The 17,849-nt window shown below is 39.5% G+C and overlaps 1 protein-coding gene across 3 annotated transcripts in view; it reads right to left on the bottom strand.

Moving 5' to 3' along the window:
• snx14 (sorting nexin 14) overlaps positions 1-17,849 on the bottom strand; it is a 174,602-nt gene that overhangs the window by 46,284 nt on the left and 110,469 nt on the right. For all 3 annotated transcript variants that reach the window (XM_063056561.1, XM_063056563.1, XM_063056562.1), the window contains 4 exons: positions 16,841-16,941; positions 4,555-4,666; positions 4,185-4,225; positions 1,730-1,849 (listed from right to left, as the gene is read on the bottom strand). In XM_063056561.1, coding sequence (XP_062912631.1) covers positions 1,730-1,849; positions 4,185-4,225; positions 4,555-4,666; positions 16,841-16,941 — 374 coding nt within the window. The remainder of the gene's footprint in view (positions 1-1,729; positions 1,850-4,184; positions 4,226-4,554; positions 4,667-16,840; positions 16,942-17,849) is intronic.

Here is a 17,849-nt window from a genome sequence, read left to right as displayed (position 1 = left end):
GGACTGGACCTGACGAAGGGTCTCGGCCTGAAACGTCGACTGCGCCTCTTCCTATAGATGCTGCCTGGCCTGCTGCGTTCACCAGCAACTTTGATGTATGTTACATCTTGATAATGTGTTTTTGGGCCGACTGAGTGATCTGCAGCTTCTGCTGTCTCCAAGGGAATTCTGTGTGGTTGAGAATGAACTATGTCACCTACTGTTGGAGTGTGAACCCATGATCAGCTCCATTACTCACAGATCTTACTGATTAAAGCATCAAGCAAGATGGAAATAACGAGGATGAGAGTGAAAGGTGAGCAGATGTTCAGTGTCATCTGCCTTCATTTGATTGGTGTCTCTCTCCCCGTCCCTCTCACTTGCTGCTGCTGGAAGAAGGTGCAGGAGTCTTGGGCAAGGTTTATGGATTGGACTTGTTCTTAGAGGACTTTTGCAGTTCATGTTATATGTGCTCCTGGTTACTCCTTTTTTGCTGCTATTTTTCGCGATTTTGATCAGGGCACTTCAGTCAACAAATGACACAGCGCTAAATTGAACTGAGCTACACTGAACATTCCTAGACCGTTTCAAGGACTCTGCAGTTTGATGTTTAATATTTTGTGTGCTATTCATTCGTCTTTTGCCGTTTGTGTAATTTGTTCTTTTTTTGAGCATTGAGTGTTTTCTTTGAACGAGTTCCATGGTGTTTCTTTGTTTCATAGCCGAAGACGAATCTCAGGGTTGTATACTGCATACATACATTGATAATAAATGTACTTGGAATCTTTAAGAATGGGCCCATAGGGTTGATGAGTTTAGGAAAACACGAAGTGACCTCTTTGACACATACAAGGTATTTATGAGACTGACAGGGATGATATTTTCCCTGACTGGGATGTCTCGAACCATAGACACATCAACACTGGCCACTCAGGACTATGAATCTCTGGAACATGGAGGCTCATTTACTTTACATATTCAAGACGGGAGCTTAAAGATACTTTGACAATCAGAGAAGCAAGGAATATGCGTTTAGGGTAGGAAAGAAGCACCGAAGTAAAAGATCAGCCATGATGCATCAACTGCCAGAGCAGGTATAAGGAACTTAATATCCTCCTCCTTATGACATTCCAATATGCGACAGGCAATCCTCCAGTTCTGCTCCACCTAACATGTCTGTGTGTGTGCATGTGAGAGCTTGCACCTGTGTGTGCGCACGTGACAGCACGTGTTTGTGAGCGTGTCTGCGTGTGCAACTCACTCCCACTACGCCAATACTCAGTCTCAGTCAAACGTGAAGCATTTTCATTTCTGAAAATATGGAGTAGCTTGACATCTGCACGCACATCCTAAACTTGCACACACTTCCTTGTAGTACAAACACAACAATATATCCAGAAAATTTACATATTTTCTTTAAATACTGATCCGTTAAAAATTGGCCGGTTTTAATATGAGCTTTCAAAACATCACATACTCCTCCAAGATCAGTAAACCAGTTTTCCCAGCTGTATTAGGTTAATAATACTGTAATTCTGGTGTAAATACAGGGATTAAGACACATTAAAATCACCCTCTTTCCCACCAACCTATCATTTTCATGAAGAGAATAGGAAAGAAATAAACCTACAATTCCAGATTACTTCAAGGTGCCCCTGTGAGAACTATTATGAAAAGAAGCAAGCACTGCAGAGTATCATGGGCTGATTGCCTCTACAAACTCCTATTAGATAAGTGCCCCTTAACTCACCTTTTTATTGTTCTCTGAGGTTGGGCTGAGAATGGTGAGCTCTGGCCTGCTTGGTTTGGGCTTGGGAGCCTCACAGGAGTTGATGAATGCTGTGAGAAATGATTCCAGGTGTTGACCTTTCTATACAAGAGCAACAAGTGAACAATGCATAGGTTATACAGTGATTACAATGTGGAGAGACAGTTAATGAGGACTGCAGTATGGCTGTAAAACACAAACTGGAATTTAATGAGGTCAATGCAAGACTTCAATAAATTCCAACACTTGCAAATCTGGGTAAAAACCACTTTTTTATACCTCTGTGATTCCAAGGAGGAGTAAGGCTCTCCTTCTCTCCACTAGCCTGCAGGTCACCCTTGCGCAAGGTATAACTCCTACTTAGCCCCACTCCCCCCCACCGGATCAGGGTCATGTGAAGCCATGGGAACAGGTGGTGGATGGCCGTATGAGCAGCTGGTGTATATCATAAGCCCCGGTTATGTGACCTCTGATGCCAAGCAGACAATCTCTGCAGAGTATTGATAATGACCAGGTCACCCTTCTTGTAAAGACCCTGCTCAAAAGGCAGCAATGGCAAACCACTTCTGTAGTAACATTTACCAAGCACAATCATGGTCGTAAGACCACGATTGCCTACGTCATACGACACGGCACAGAACGAAGATGGTGATGATGTGATTCCAAGCAGATACTGTCTGCCCCACACCAAGGCAGCAGGATAAGTTCCTGTCTCCAGCAAGAGACACTGGGAGCCACCATCTCAGCATGGCTGCACTTGTTGATAAAACTGATTCCATTCCTCTGGGATACGGAGGAGAAATCTTAGATAGCCCTGACCCTGACCTCTGCCACTGGCTCCAATGCAAATAAACTACGCCCCAAAGAGGAATTCCTTATACCTACCCAACAGCTACAATAACCTGGCCATGGATTCATAAAAATATTTACCCACTCTCCAGACTGTATTCCTAAGTTCCTCCTGACTAACTTCACCACACTTCATTCAGTCCTGAAGAAGGGTATTGGCCTGAAACAATGTCTGTTCCAAATTGTGCCAATACCCTCTTTTTTTTTTGGTCACCAGGGAAACCATGACCTGGTGATTAAAAATTCTCATCTCGTTTTCAAATCCCTCCTTGGCCATGACATTCCCCACCCTTCATCTCCTTTAGTTGCCTTGCACTCCCCTAGTGCTGACATCTTACTCATCTGAAGATGTGATTACTCTGACTTCATGACCCAAATCCTTTTGTACATTCCCTCTTGTTCTTATTTTCTCTTATCATGTGGTTCAATATGAATTTGTAACATAATGGGAATTTTATGAAGGGCCTTGAGATGACATTTACCACATTTACTACCTATTAAAGATGTGATACAACATCCGCTGTTAAACCCAACTGCAAATGCAGTACTTAGACCAAATCTTCCTGACACGCCTTTGTATCGACAGTAACTGAAACACTTTGCTGGTCACTGAAATTTGATGACTAATTGCATGATCTTATTTGGCAATCTGTTGACGAGCTGCGATTCTCTACATCAGTTTGAATCAGCCTCAGCAAACCCATTCAGGTCAGATTCCCCAACCATTTCTGCAGACATCAGCTTTAAAAAGAAAACACAACAAATAAGCTGAGCCAACAGGGCTCTGTATCAAGTTCACTGATTCAAGCGGTAACAACCTTGAAAGCTGGAGGACAGAATCAGCAAAGCAATGAATGAGCAGCAGACCAGATAAAAGCACAGTTGAGACAAAAACAAAAGATTTCCGAAATAATTAATAACGTAGAGATGGACAAGGGTCAACATTTCAATTAAGACTCTATCGAAAGTCAGATTCCAGAAATCCCAGCTCACTTGGGCGCCAGGCACAACGCTATTGCAGCTCGGGACATTCCGAGTTTGGGGTTAAGTTCCAGGGCCATCTGTAAGATAGAGTAGACAGGGAGCATCTTTTTCTCAGGGAAGAGATGTCTATTACCAGAACGTGTGCATTGAAGGTGACTGCGGGTAGGTTCAAAGGGAATGTGCTGCCTGGTATGGGTGTAGAGGCAAATGCATCGGAGGTTTTTAAGAGATGTTTAGATAATGAGGAAGACGGAGGGATTTGGACATTGTGCAGGTAGGAGGGATTAGTTTTGGGGTGGGGGTGGGGGGTTCATTTACTTTTTAGCTGGCTTGGCTGGTTCCTTTGAAGGAAGTATGATAAAGTAATCTGTTGCTCCAGGCCACACACAATGCTGTAATCAAATGTGTGCTCCAATCAGATTCAGCGGGTGAAACGGGGTGAATTATGAGATGGAAAAAATAACTCCTGGGTCAATGGGGAAAATTCCTTTCAGATTTTCACAAGCAGCCCATCATAGGGGAAGGCCTGGGAACAGTTGTTTGATCAACCTCGGCTGATGAAGATATTTGTGCAAGAAGTCTATGAAAGATGTTTGTAACTTACTTCCTTTATCAGTTTTCCAGGGACAGACTTGATAATTTTCCCTAGAAACAGAGACAATATTACATTTCATGGGTACTTTTCACTTCACGAATAACAGACGCTCTGTTCAGGACTCATTCCCACTTCATCACAATCTCATTTGTAATTAAAATTAGGTACTTTCTGAAGAATATGAGAATGGCAAGGGCTGTCCAAAGATTCCTTGTGCGGTCATGACTCCTGCAACCCCTAAAATGAGAATAAATGAAATCCCACATCTTCTGGCCATATTCCAGTTTGCTACGCTTACCACTGCTCAAGCTTCAGACATCACTGTTGTTCACATACTGGCCTATGACCTTCACACCTGCTGAAATGCTCAACATCTTACCCAGGTTTACATCCGGCAGGATTTTCTCCAGAAACTGTGATTCGCAACCATCAGGAGAGAGAAAATCTGCGAGAAGTTGGCTATTGCTTAATTCTGGATGTTTCAGCAAATTCTAGGGATATTCAACAGAAAACAAAATGAACTTCATAGATTTCATTCAGCACTCCAATTTTTCAGACTAAATTTTCATACTTTATTAATAATCTACACAATGGATCAATAGGCCAAAGAAGAACTACCAATGCGAGAAATCTGAAACAAAACACAAGTATACAAGACAGCACATCCAAATATAGAAAAGTAAGCCATATCAACTCAGTTTTTCTTCCCTGGGTGTTGCCCGAGCAGCAAGGTACCTCCAACATTTCTGATTTCTCACATCAGCAGCTTTTATTTTCCAGATCAGTCAGTGAATACAACACTTATCAGAAGTTCCTGTAACTACATCGTTCAATTCCAATCACTTCTGTGCCTTCTACTCCAATAAAATCATTTTCAGTGCGATGAACCCACTTGGAAAATGGATGGAGTCTGCTATGGACATTAAAAAGTTTGGAAGGAAATCCAGAAATGCCAGGAATCTCTCTCCTCATCCTCATTCTCCTTAAGTGACACACTCTGATATGATCCAAGCTCATCATGATGTACATTCACTACACTCAAGAGTCAAATCTACAATTCTGATCTTTCCTTTATGTGACAACTCATTCCTGCAGAGTCAAAGTTGGAATCAAATACTGTACGATAAACGATCACAGCGAGCAAATGACCCATAAAGCTTGGTAAACCTCGGCAACTATGATTTTCATAAAGTCACAGAACACTACAGCACAGAACAGATCCTTTAGTCCATCTAGTCTGTTTTGAACCATTAATCTACCTAGTCCAATCAACCTACACCCAGCCCATAGCCCTCCATACTCCTCTCATTCATGTACCAATCAAAATTTTTAAAAAAATGTTGAAATCAAGTTCGTATCCACTACTTGCGCTGGCAGCTCAAGCCACACTCACCACCCTCTGAGTGAATAAGTTCCCTTTAAATATTTCACCTTTCACCCTTAACCCATGACCTCTAGTCTCACCCAACCTCAGTGGAAAAAGCCTGCTTGCACTTACCCTATCTATACCCCTCAATTTTGCATATCTTCATCAAATCTCCCCTCAATCTTCTATGTTCTAGGGAATTAAGTCCAAACCTTCCCTACAACTCAGGTCCTCAAGTCCCAGCAACATCCTTGTAAAATTTTCTCTGCACTCTTTCAATTTTATTTACATCTTTTCCATGGGTAAGTGACCGAAACTGCACTCAATACTCCAAATCAGGTCTCACCAGTCTTATACAACTTGAACATAACATCCCTTCTCCTGTACTTAATAGTTTGATTTATGAAGGCCACTGTGCCAAGAGCTTTCTTTACGACCCTGTCAATCTGTAATGCCACTCTCAATGAACTAGGGATCTATATTCCCAGATTCCTCAATTCTAGCAACACACATCAAAGTTACTGGTGAATGCAGCAGGCCAGGCAGCATCTCTAGGAAGAGGTACAGTCGACGTTTCAGGCCGAGACCCTTCGTTAGTTCCTGTTGTTTGTTGTTTGTTTCCTCAATTCTACCTCACTCTGCAGTATCCTACCACTCACCGTTTAAGACCTACCCTGTAGGTCCTCCCAAAGTGCCACACCTCACACTTGTCTACATTAAATTCCATCTGCCATTTTTCAGCTTATTTTTCCAGCAAGCGACTGCCCCACTTGTTTTCTTTTACACTCTCTCTCCCTCTATGCAATCTGATGCGCCCTCAGGACTGTGGCATGCAAAAATTTTGAAAAGTTGGAAGTAAAGGAGGTTAAAAATAAGAGTCTTTGATCACAAGAGGGGTCTAAAGCCAGGCAGCTCTGGATCTGGAGGTGAGGGCTGATGCACAGGCAATTTCAGGTTTGTGACTCTACATAACATCACAGCCGAAACAGGTGGAGGATGCATAGCCCCAAGATGCCGTGCAAAGGGCACATGATTCCACTAATCAAAAGTAGGTACGGTGCATGCAGTCATCTGAGCAGTTTTTAATATAAAGTGTACTCAGATTCACTCTGTGTTTCTCTCTGTATATGCTGCATGCCTGCTGGGCGCTCTGTGCTTTGATTTCAGATTTCCAGCATCTGTAATTTTTCAGTGTCCATTTGCTCAGGTTCACAAGGACAGACCTGACTGTCAATTTTAGATGATATTTCCATGTTACACTTCTAAGAAGCATTTTCAATTCAGTTTATCAAAACCAAACTTGGACCAAGAAACAAAATACTGTATAATCAACACATTCTGTGTACATCATGACTGATAAATACCAGCTTTTAGCTGAATGACACCAGGAATAAAGGACAAATGATGAGGCTGAGCTCCATAGATTGTGATTGTGGATGATGAAGACCAGGTTTAATTGATGTTAAGAGAAAAACTAATTGCATTAGGGCCCACAACATGGGATTGTAATCTCAAATTTAGAGCTGGGTAGTTTGGGGTGGTGTTAAGCACCATTTCTCCATGTAACTTCCTCATGCGATCCAGTAATTTCTCCTCCGGAAAGACTACGTTTAGACGTTAAATTGGAGACAAGGGTTAAGGGCTACAGACAAGGGTTAAGGGCTATAGGGTAATTCTGTTTTAATGTGCAAGACACAACATCAAGTTTTTTATAAAACTGAAAGGTATTAGATCAAAGTTTAAAGTAAAATTTATTATCACAGTACATACATGTCACCAGGTACAACCCTCAGATTCTTTTTCCTGTGTGCATACTTAGCAATTCGTAGAACAGTAACTAAACCTGGTGCTGCAAGTTCTGAGGAGCTTCTACCTTCTATCTGATGGCAATAGTGAGAAAAGTGCATGGCCTGCATGGTGAGGATCCCTTTCTTTCTTTTTAAATCTTTTTATTGAATAAGTATACAAAGGGTAAACCATAAAGGCACTAATACACTGTTAGAAATTACGGGAGATATTAATACAGAAGAAAAAATTGATACAGTGCAATTTAAACATAAAATAATATGGTAAAATAATAGTATACTAATTTATATATATATATCAATAGAGAAAAGGAAAAAAAACCACAAAAAAAGACCCCCAAAAAAAAACCCACCATGCAACTAAACTAAAAGCAAAGCAATGGGCTAACTTGGAAACAGGTAGAGTTAAAGAACTTAAAATCACGTCCTCAAACCCGACCTCCATTAAAAACAGTTTAAAAAAAAGGCAAGAAGGGAATATAAATATGGAACAAAAGAGAAAAAAAATTACATTAAATGAAAATATTGAATAAAAGATCTCCAGGTCTGTTCAAATTTAAGTGAGGAATCATAAAGATTACTTCTAATTTTCTCCAAATTTAAGCATAATATCGTCTGGGAAAACCAAAAAAAGGTAGTTGGAGCATTAGGCTCTTTCCAATGTCGTAAGATACATCTTTTTCGCCATTAAAGTAAGAAATGCAATCATTCTACGGGCTGAAGGGGAAAGATTACTGGAAATTTTAGGTAATCCAAAGATAGCAGTAATAGGATGAGGAGAGAGATCTATATTCAATACCTTTGAGATAATATTAAAAATGTCTCTCCAAAAAGTTTCCAGAGTAGGACAAGACCAAAACATATGAGTTAAAGAGGCTATCTGCCCCGGACATCTATCACAAAAAGGATTAATATGAGAATAGAAAGGAGCTAATTTATCTTTGGACATATGTGCTCTATGAACAACTTTAAATTGAATTAGGGAATGTTTAGCACAGATAGAGGAAGTATTGACTAATTGTAAAATCTGCCCCCAGTCATCCACGGAAATAATAGAACCCAATTCTTCTTCCCAATCTGACCTAATCTTATCAAATGGAGTTTTCCTAAGTTTCATAATAATATTATAATTAATAACCGTTACACCTTTCTGACATGGATTAAGGTTAATTATAGTATCTAAAATATATGTAGGAGGTAGCATCGGAAAGGAAGCATCGGTTAGGAAATTTCTAACTTGGAGATATCTAAAAAAAATGTATTCTTGGTAAATTATATTTATTAGATAATTGTTCAAAAGACATAAGGGAACCATCTAAAAATAAATCCAAAAACCGCAAAATACCCTTAGTCTTCCAAATTTGAAACGCACGATCCGTGAAAGAGGGAGGAAAAAATGTTACCTAAAATAGGGATCGCTAGCCCAAATTGGTTGAGATCAAAAAATTTTCTGAATTGAAACCAAATACGCAAGGTATATTTAACTATCGGGTTAGAGACCAGTTTGAGGCGTTTCAAATCAAAAGGAAGAGAGGAACCTAAAATAGAGCCAAGTGCATAGCCCTGAGCAGAATGTAATTCCAATACTACCCATTTAGGAATGGATAGTGTATCTTGGTCAAGTAACCAAAATTTCATATGTCGAATATTAATTGCCCAATAATAGAATCTAAAGTTAGGTAATGCTAGACCTCCATCTCTCTTGGCTTTCTGTAAATGTATTTTACCCAATCTCGGGTTTTTATTTTGCCAAATAAATGAAGAAATTTTAGAATCAACTTTATCAAAAAAAGATTTTGGAACAAAAATCGGTAATGCCTGAAATATATATAAAAATTTTGGCAGAATAAACATCTTAACTGCATTAATACGACCAATCAAAGTTAAATATAATGGAAACCATTTAGATGAAAGTTGAGTAATATGATCGATTAAGGGTAAAAAATTAGTCTTAAATAAATCTTTGTATTTACAAGTAATTTTAATCCCAAGATATGAGAAATAATTATTAATCAATTTAAACGGTAAGTTATGATACAAGGGAAGTTGTTTATTAATCGGAAAAAGTTCACTCTTACTAAGGTTTAATTTATAACCTAAAAAAAGACTAAATTGTGCTAATAAATCTAAAGCAGCAGGGATAGATTTTTGAGGATTAGAAATATATAAAAGTAAGTCATCAGCATAGAGTGATATTTTATGGGACTTTAAGCCCCGAGTTATCCCAGTAATATTTGGAGATTCTCGAATGGCAATTGCAAGAGGTTCTAATGCAATATCAAATAATAACGGACTAAGAGGACAACCTTGTCGAGTACCTCGAAAAAGAGGGAAAAAAGGTGAGCTTAAAGAGTTAGTACGGACCGAGGCCATAGGAGAATGATATAACAGTTTAATCCAGGATATAAATTTCGAGCTAAAATTAAACATTTCAAGCACGTTAAATAAGTAAGGCCATTCTACTCTATCAAAAGCTTTTTCAGCATCTAAAGAGATAACACACTCAGGAACATTTTGTGAGGAGGTATAAACAATATTTAACAGTGTGCGAATGTTATAGAAAGAGTAATGACCTTTAATAAAACCCGTTTGATATTCCGAATTAATAAAAGGGGAGTACTTTTTCTAATCTGTTTGCTAATAATTTAGAAAAAATTTTAGAATCAACATTTAATAAAGATATTGGTCGATAAGATGCACATTGAGCAGGATCTTTATCCTTCTTTAATATTAGAGAGATTGACGCTCTATAAAAGGATTCGGGAAGTTTACCAAGTTTTAATGAAGCCTCCAAAACCCTACAGACCCAAGGGATTAATGAAGGTGCAAAAAACTTATAAAATTCCACGGTAAACCCATCAGGGCCAGGAGCTTTCCCCGGGCTCATAGAGGAAATAACATTCTTAATCTCATCAGTAGTAATGGGAGTATCAAGCATAGAAGACATATCCTGTGAAATCTCAGGGAAATCTAGGTTATCTAAAAAGTCATTCATATATTTAGAGTCTCGTAAAGACTCAGATTGATATAAGGAAGAATAAAAATCAAAGAAGGTTTGATTGATCTCCGCATGATCACACATCAGTCGATCATTTTGATTATAAATCTGATTAATTTGAGATTTAGTATAATTAGACTTCAGTTGGTTAGCCAACAGTTTACCAACCTTGTCACTGTGTACATAAAATTCACTTCTTGTTTTCTTTAATTGGTTTACAATCGAGGACGAAAGTAATAAGCTGTGTTCCATTTGAAGTTCAGTTCTTTGTTTATACAGCTCCTCAGAGGGAGCTGTAACATATTTCTTATCAATTTCCTTAATCTTGTCCACAATTACCAACTCCTCCTGCTTCAACTTCTTCCTCAAAGCAGCAGAATGAGATAATCTGACCACGAATATAAGCTTTAAAAGTATCCCAAAGAATGTTCACAGAAATATCCTCTGTGTAGTTGATTGTAAAAAAGAAATCAATCTGTTCATTCATAAAGTTAGCAAAATCCGAGTCCTGAAGCAGCAACGAATTAAAACGCCATTGTCTATTATTTTGTGTATTGACCTGAATTTTAATAGAAAGCTTAAGTGGAGCATGATCCGAAATGGTTATAGAATCATAATCACATTTAATCACTGAAGGGATAAGCCGAGAGTCAATAAAAAAATAATCAATTCTTGAATAGGAAAGGTGAACATGTGAAAAAAAAGAAAAATCTTTTTCCTGAGGATGCAAAAAACGCCAAATGTCCGTCAACCCAGAATCAGAGAGGAATGAGTTAATCAAAGTTGCAGATTTATTGGGTAAGGTCTGTAGAGGAGCCGAACGGTCCAAAACTGGAGATAAGCAAGTATTAAGATCTCCGCCCCAGATCAATGAAAACTCATTCAAATTCGGGAACCGATTAAATAATGATTTATAAAATTCTGGACAGTCCATATTGGGAGCATAAATGTTAACCAAAACTACCCTTTATTGAATAGTAGACCACTAACCAGTAGAAATCTACCACTCGGATCAGAGATAATATCATGTTGTACAAAAGTAACTGAGGAGTCTATAAAAATAGAGACACCTCGAATCTTAGCGTTAGAATTCGAATGAAACTGTTGTTCCTTCCAGAATTTAAAAAAACGTAGTCTGTCCCCCCTCTGCACATGGGTCTCTTGTAAAAATAGAACATGTGCTTTAAGTCTCTGGAACACTTTAAAAACTTTTTTCCTTTTAATAGGATGATTAAGACCATTAGTATTCCAGGAGACAAAATTAATAATAGACTCCATAAACCCTAAAGTCAACCCGCAAAAAAGAGGATTGACAATAGGTTCGACCCACAAACCGGGAAAGGGAACAGAACAAACCAGAGATAACGGTAGGAGAACGCAACCAATGCTTCAGTAATGTAGATAGCCCAAGAAGAAAAAAACTAAAACATGAAGCATCTAAACCAGACCCGCCAGAAAGAAGCAAGCACTAGAACTACCCCCATGACTTCCGATAGACGCTCACTAAAAAAAGTGTAAATATAAAAAAGATCAGCTAGTTATAAAACGGTAAAAGAATAAAAAAAGAACAGTTAAGACAAACACGATATAAAACAGAGAAAAAGCCAGAAAATATAAAGAAAACCGTAACAGACCATAGACCCTATGATAACCAAAAAAAAAGAAACGAAATTATTAATATAAACTAGTTAGGGAAACCTACAGAAAAAAATTCATTTAAAGACTACGAAATTTAAGGCCTCAAAGGAAATACACGAAATGATGCTGAGGGAATAACCACCCATAATCCCCAAGGAAAAAGAAAGGAATGACGCAGTTAGAAAGAAAGTTTGGCAACCATATTAATTAATCAAAAATAAAGTTTTCTGCCCATATAAAGCAACCAAAAATTAAACACGACAGATTCACAACCTCCGATCAAACGGAGATAATTAAAAATTACAATTAAGATGTTGAAGGTGAAAATTGATCCAGATAACTCTGGGCATCCGATGGAGATTCAAAAAAACGAAGGGCTCCGTCAGGCGTACGAATCCTTAAACGCGCAGGGTAAAGCAGCGCTGGTTTTAAATCCATCTTGTAGAGTTCCGACATCACAGATCTGTAACGAACCCATTGATCCCGAATCTGTTTGCTGAAGTTCTCCACAAATCGGAACTGAAGATCGAAAAAATCAATATAACCTTTAGATCGAACAAATCGAAGCAGTTTCTCCTTGTCTTGAAAGTAATGAAAACGTAAAATGACATGTCGAGGTTTATCTGACTTAGACGAATATGCTGGAACTCTGTGAGCCCGATCCAATAGTGGTGGTTGGTCAGGAAATACGGTAGGAAATGCATCTTTTAAAAGTTGAGAAAAAAACTTTATAGGGTTGTCAGATTCAACAGCTTCACGAACACCAATAATTCGAATATTCTGCCGTCGCATTCTGGATTCTAAGTCAGAGTTTTTAAAAGTCAGAAAGTCCAGTTTTTTCTTCATTGAAGTAATTGTTTCTTCAATTTTCTCCATCTTGAGTTCATTTTGTTGTGTGGATTTTTGAAGATTAGACATAGCCGACTGGTGTTCCGTGACAGATGTTTGCATTTTATCGATTGAATCCGCAATTTTCTGGAAATTAATTGAAATTTCCGCACGAATCAGCTCCGTTAGAGAGGTTGAAATTTCCCTTTGAATTAGATCCGATATAGCTTTCAGAGTCAACGGTGGTTCAGTCGGAGGGAGATCGGTACCTCTCGGTCTAACCGGAGGTTTGCCGTCTTTCCCATTTTTTCCGTTCTTGGACATAGCAGACCTTAAAAGCATCCGAATATCAAAAAGCCCAATTTGTTTCAGATTATTGTAAAAGTCACCTTAATGGTTAGTTAAATATAGCTGATCATAAGAAAAAAAACTCAGAGGTAATGGAGCGAGTCAAGAGCACGACTTCACTCCATGAGCTCTACCAGAAGTCTCCCGAGGATCTCTGATGACTGATGCTGCTTTTCTATGGCAACATTTCATGTAGATGTGCTCAATGTCTGGGAGGGCTTTACCCATGATGTACTGGGTTGAATCCACTGCCTTTTGTAGGATTTTCCGCTCAAAGGCATTTGGTGTTCCCATACCCGGCCGTAATGCAGCCAGTCAGCACACTTTCCACCACACGTCTATAGAAGTTTGTCAAGGTTTTTAATGACATGCCAAGTCCCCACAGACTCCTGAGGAAGTAGAGGCGCTGTCGTGCTTTCTTTGCAATTATAGTTATATGATGCGTCCAGGACTGGTCCTCTGAGATAGTGACACGCAGGAATTTAAAGTTACTGACTCTCTCCACCTCGGAGCCTCTGATGAACACTGGCTCCTGGACCTCTGGTTTCCATCTCCCTCCTGTATTCTGATCTATCACCACCTTTGATACGACCCACAATGGTGGTGTTATCAATAAACTTGTACATGGTGTTGGAGCTGTACTTAGCCACAGTCATTGGTGTAAAGCAAGAAGAGCAGGGGGCTATGTACCCAGCCCTGTGGTACTCCTGTGCTGATTGAGATTGTGGAGGTGTTTTAGTCAATCCCAACTAACTGGGGTCTGCAAGTGAGGAAATTCAGGATCCAAATGCCCAAGGCAATTTGAGGCTCATGTCTTGGAATTTACTGATCAGTTTTGAGAGAACGATGGTATTAAATGCTGAGCAGTAATTGATTAAGAGCATACTATGTATGCATCTTTGCTATCCAGATGTTTCAGGGTTATGTAAAGAGCCAACGAGATTGCATCTGCTGTGGACTTGTTGCTTCGCTAGGCAAATTGGAGCAGATTAAAGTTGCCATTCAGACAGGAGCTGATAAGCTTCAACACCAGCCTCTCAATACACTTCACCACTGTGGATGTAAGTGCCACTGGGCAATAGCCGTTGAGGCAGGTTACCACGTCTTCTTGGGCACCCCAGGGGTATGGATTGTACCCCGTCCGGACCAGATGCTTTCCTTGGATTGTCTCTCTTGCTGGCAGCCCCGCACATCTTCTTCAGATACAGAGACCAAAGGATCATCGGGGTGTTCTGGCAGTCAAATCAAGCATGGAAGTGCTACTTCTATTGCAGTGCTGCAAGGTTTGTGCTGCGCTTGGAACACAACCAGCTTGAAGCAGGTCAGCCCATCATCAAAATGCATATGGAACTAATGTTATGGCTCTCAGGCATACAGAAAGAACGAATGCCCCAAAATAGACATACAGGGAGCTACTCACTGGACAATAAGCTGAAGCGTATACCAGGCACACACCAGATGGAGGGAGGGTATCCAAAACTGAAAAGAGTTTATCAGTTTTTCAGGAGACAAAACACGTGGATTTATATAGCACTTTTAGTGGATAAATGCCCTGGGCTGGTTCCCAAGAACACTATCTGACAACATTTAAGTTGAAGATAAGTGCCCGAAGTCCAGCCAACAATAAGTGCATTCAAAGGAACACCTTTTCGGAAGAAAGAGGTGAAGAGACAGAAAGAGTCAGGGAAGAACAAGGCAGCTGAAATCATGATACTCAAAAACACATAGATGATGCTCAAGGAGTGCAGAATCTGCAGACTATTGTTGGACTGAGGTGAGTGGTGTGACTCCAGAGACATAGAGGGCTTAGTATATGGGGTCGAGGGCTTTGAGTTCAAGGCACAACTGATAGGATTCATAGGTCTATGAATGCAGGGTTGATAAGCAAACAGGACTTGCATAAACTAGGACAATTGCAGAGATTTGAATGTCTAGAGCAGAGGTTCCCAATCTGAGGTCCACAGAGCCCTTGGTTAATGGTAGGGGTCCATGGCATAACAAAGGTTGGGAACCTGCCCCCCCCATCTAGAGGATTCCAAGGGGCAAAAGTGGGAGGCAGTCAGGAGAGCAGAATAGTTCAATCCAGGCTTAGTAAAACCACATATGCAGGCTTTGGCAGTAGAAGGGTTCAAGCAGGGCACAAATAACGTCAGAATGAGGTAGTTATGAATAAACACATGCAAGTGGGAGTATGAAGTGATGAGCTGAGAAGCGAGAGCAAATTTGCTGGTGTGATGGTTATCTCATTTTTAAAAAAGTGACCTTATGAACTGAAGTTGCAGCCTAAACCATAACTGCAGAGCTTTTAATCTTGCCCCTGAACAGACGTTCCCAACATGCCAGAGACCTAATAGTCTTTCATACAGGCCATATTACAATGTTACATCCCAGTAAACAGGTGCAATTTTTAGGCAGTCACGTGTGAAAACAAGTCTCATGAAGCAGTCAGTGTTCACCGAGGTGTGATATCACCCACTGCCTTCTGAGATACAGTACATTCAACTTCAGAAAGCAAAATCCCATGATAAAAAAGAAAGTTACTTGCATTGTAACTTTACTGGTACATTATTGCACTCTGCACGCACGACTCCAGACAAGCCCTGCACATCCCAGACGAGTGTCCTGGCTGTGTACAGGCCTTCTAAGTCCTGACTGCATACAGTGATACCACTATTTATGGAGAACTCACTTGAATGAGAGAAGTTGCAAGAGGAAGCAGCCAAGCAAGTTGGACAAATCTGCAGTGCTACCGTACAGGTAAGTTATATTTACAGACCAAAGAGCTGTAAAATTACTGTACAGAATCGGCGATATACAAGGTATGGAAACTCTGGAACCAATTTATGGCATGACTTTAGACAACAGACTGGCAATAATCAACAAAATGATAAACTGGTTTACTAAAGACGTCAAGCTGAATGAGCAGATTACCATGGCTGGATTTCATTTACAGAACTTTGTCCATTATGGCTAACATAAACACAAGGAAAGTATTCACTGGAGAAAGTTCAAGAATGATCTGTCATCGGTGAAGATTAAACTCAGAATACATCTGAGTAAAACTGAACTCCTAAACCTTGGAGAAAGGCAATCCTAAGTTTAAAAAAATGAAAAAGAGGAATGATGATGCACAGATTACAACAAACTAACTCATATCAATAAGAATTTCATTTGATCAGTAATTAATACTGATGTCACAATAAAAGAAAACCTGAGTCTATTTCTGCCAATTATGAGCTGCAAAGTTTACTTTATCTTTTGGTGAATGAGATAAGATGGATGAAATTGCCTTGCGTATCAAATCAGACTGGAAGAGTCTTCAGTGTTCTTGCCCTGGTCTGTGCGTAGTTTGCTGATGTCAACCAAAGGGCCACAGAAGTACATCAATCAGCTTCAGTACTCTCTAGATTCAGTTTGAAGAATTAACTATTTGTGGGCTTTTGAGGCAGCCAAAAGGTTGGTTTTGTAGCACAGAAATCATTCAGTGGAGGTGGAAAGGAGCAAAGATGGAAGAGAAAAGAAACATCAGATAAACACAATCGACAACTGAACTGATCGTCACACTCATGATCATTACCTTGATATATAGGTAATAAAGAAAATCAATACACAAATAAAAATAATTTAATATATAAACTAATAAAGCTCACTATAATACATGTGCAGGTTATAGGACACACACCTGCAGATACTCTTGAAACTCCTCTCGTTTGGATTTCAAAAATTCACAGTTCTTGGGCCCAATGAGTCTCTTTGAAGGGAGCTGTGCATCTGGGAAAGATCCTAAAAACACACAAACCAGAAAATGAGCCCCTGACATTGATGCATTCTTATAACTTTCAACCCAAAATGTTAGCAAAAATACAAAACATAAAGCTTGCATATTGGAAATGAAACTGATCAGCAGAGACTGAAGATGAGGAGGTTCAACCAAGTACTGTTTGGAAACGACGTAATTAGTTTAAAAACCTCAAACCCTGACTCAGCCCTCAAATACTGTCTGCTTCTGACTCTTTCAGGATCTAATCAGGTTGCATTCAATTGAGTCTATATTTAGTGTATATTATCTACTAATGGCTATACCTCTGAAATAAAGTTATACAGCCCTAATAAAAAATTAGGATCAGCATTGCCATCCAGAACTTGCTTTCTACAGTAAAAGCATAGAGCCAAAATGATGTTTGCTTGCATTCCCAAAGTTCCTTGAGGAAACACATATGTAAAACACAACAGACAAAACAAAACCTACTCAGGTCTACATTCATTGATAATTGATAAACTGCTACAAATTTACATCACTGGATTTTCAACTTTCAGAAAGCCTCAGTTCAGATACCATGTTGAAAATCAAGAAGTTTACTACTACCCAGGCACAATTTCATTTTTAGATTAGATTAGAGCTTCTTAGATTCAGTTCTACACAAAATCCACCACAAGAGAAGGTATGACAACAGTAGGCTTTACTAACTAAATGACCCATTTTGCATTCGAATTTGCAGCAGATCTTAATGCACTAAGGAACAATCCACTGCCCATTAATGCTGGAGCCATGAGCACACTTGGGAGCAGAATAATAAAAGGTGCACATTGGGCCTGCACCCAGCAGAGGAACAGTGAATGTAACGTCATGGCCAGGGCACACTAAACACCAATACACAGCCATGTACATGGAGCAACTGAGTGGTCACCAG

Source organism: Mobula hypostoma, chromosome 8 (genome assembly GCF_963921235.1).
Source record: "Mobula hypostoma chromosome 8, sMobHyp1.1, whole genome shotgun sequence".
In the NCBI taxonomy this organism is placed as follows: domain Eukaryota; kingdom Metazoa; phylum Chordata; class Chondrichthyes; order Myliobatiformes; family Myliobatidae; genus Mobula; species Mobula hypostoma.
The sequence above is the reverse complement of the archived record's forward strand: the minus strand, read 5'-3'. Positions and strand labels throughout refer to the sequence as shown.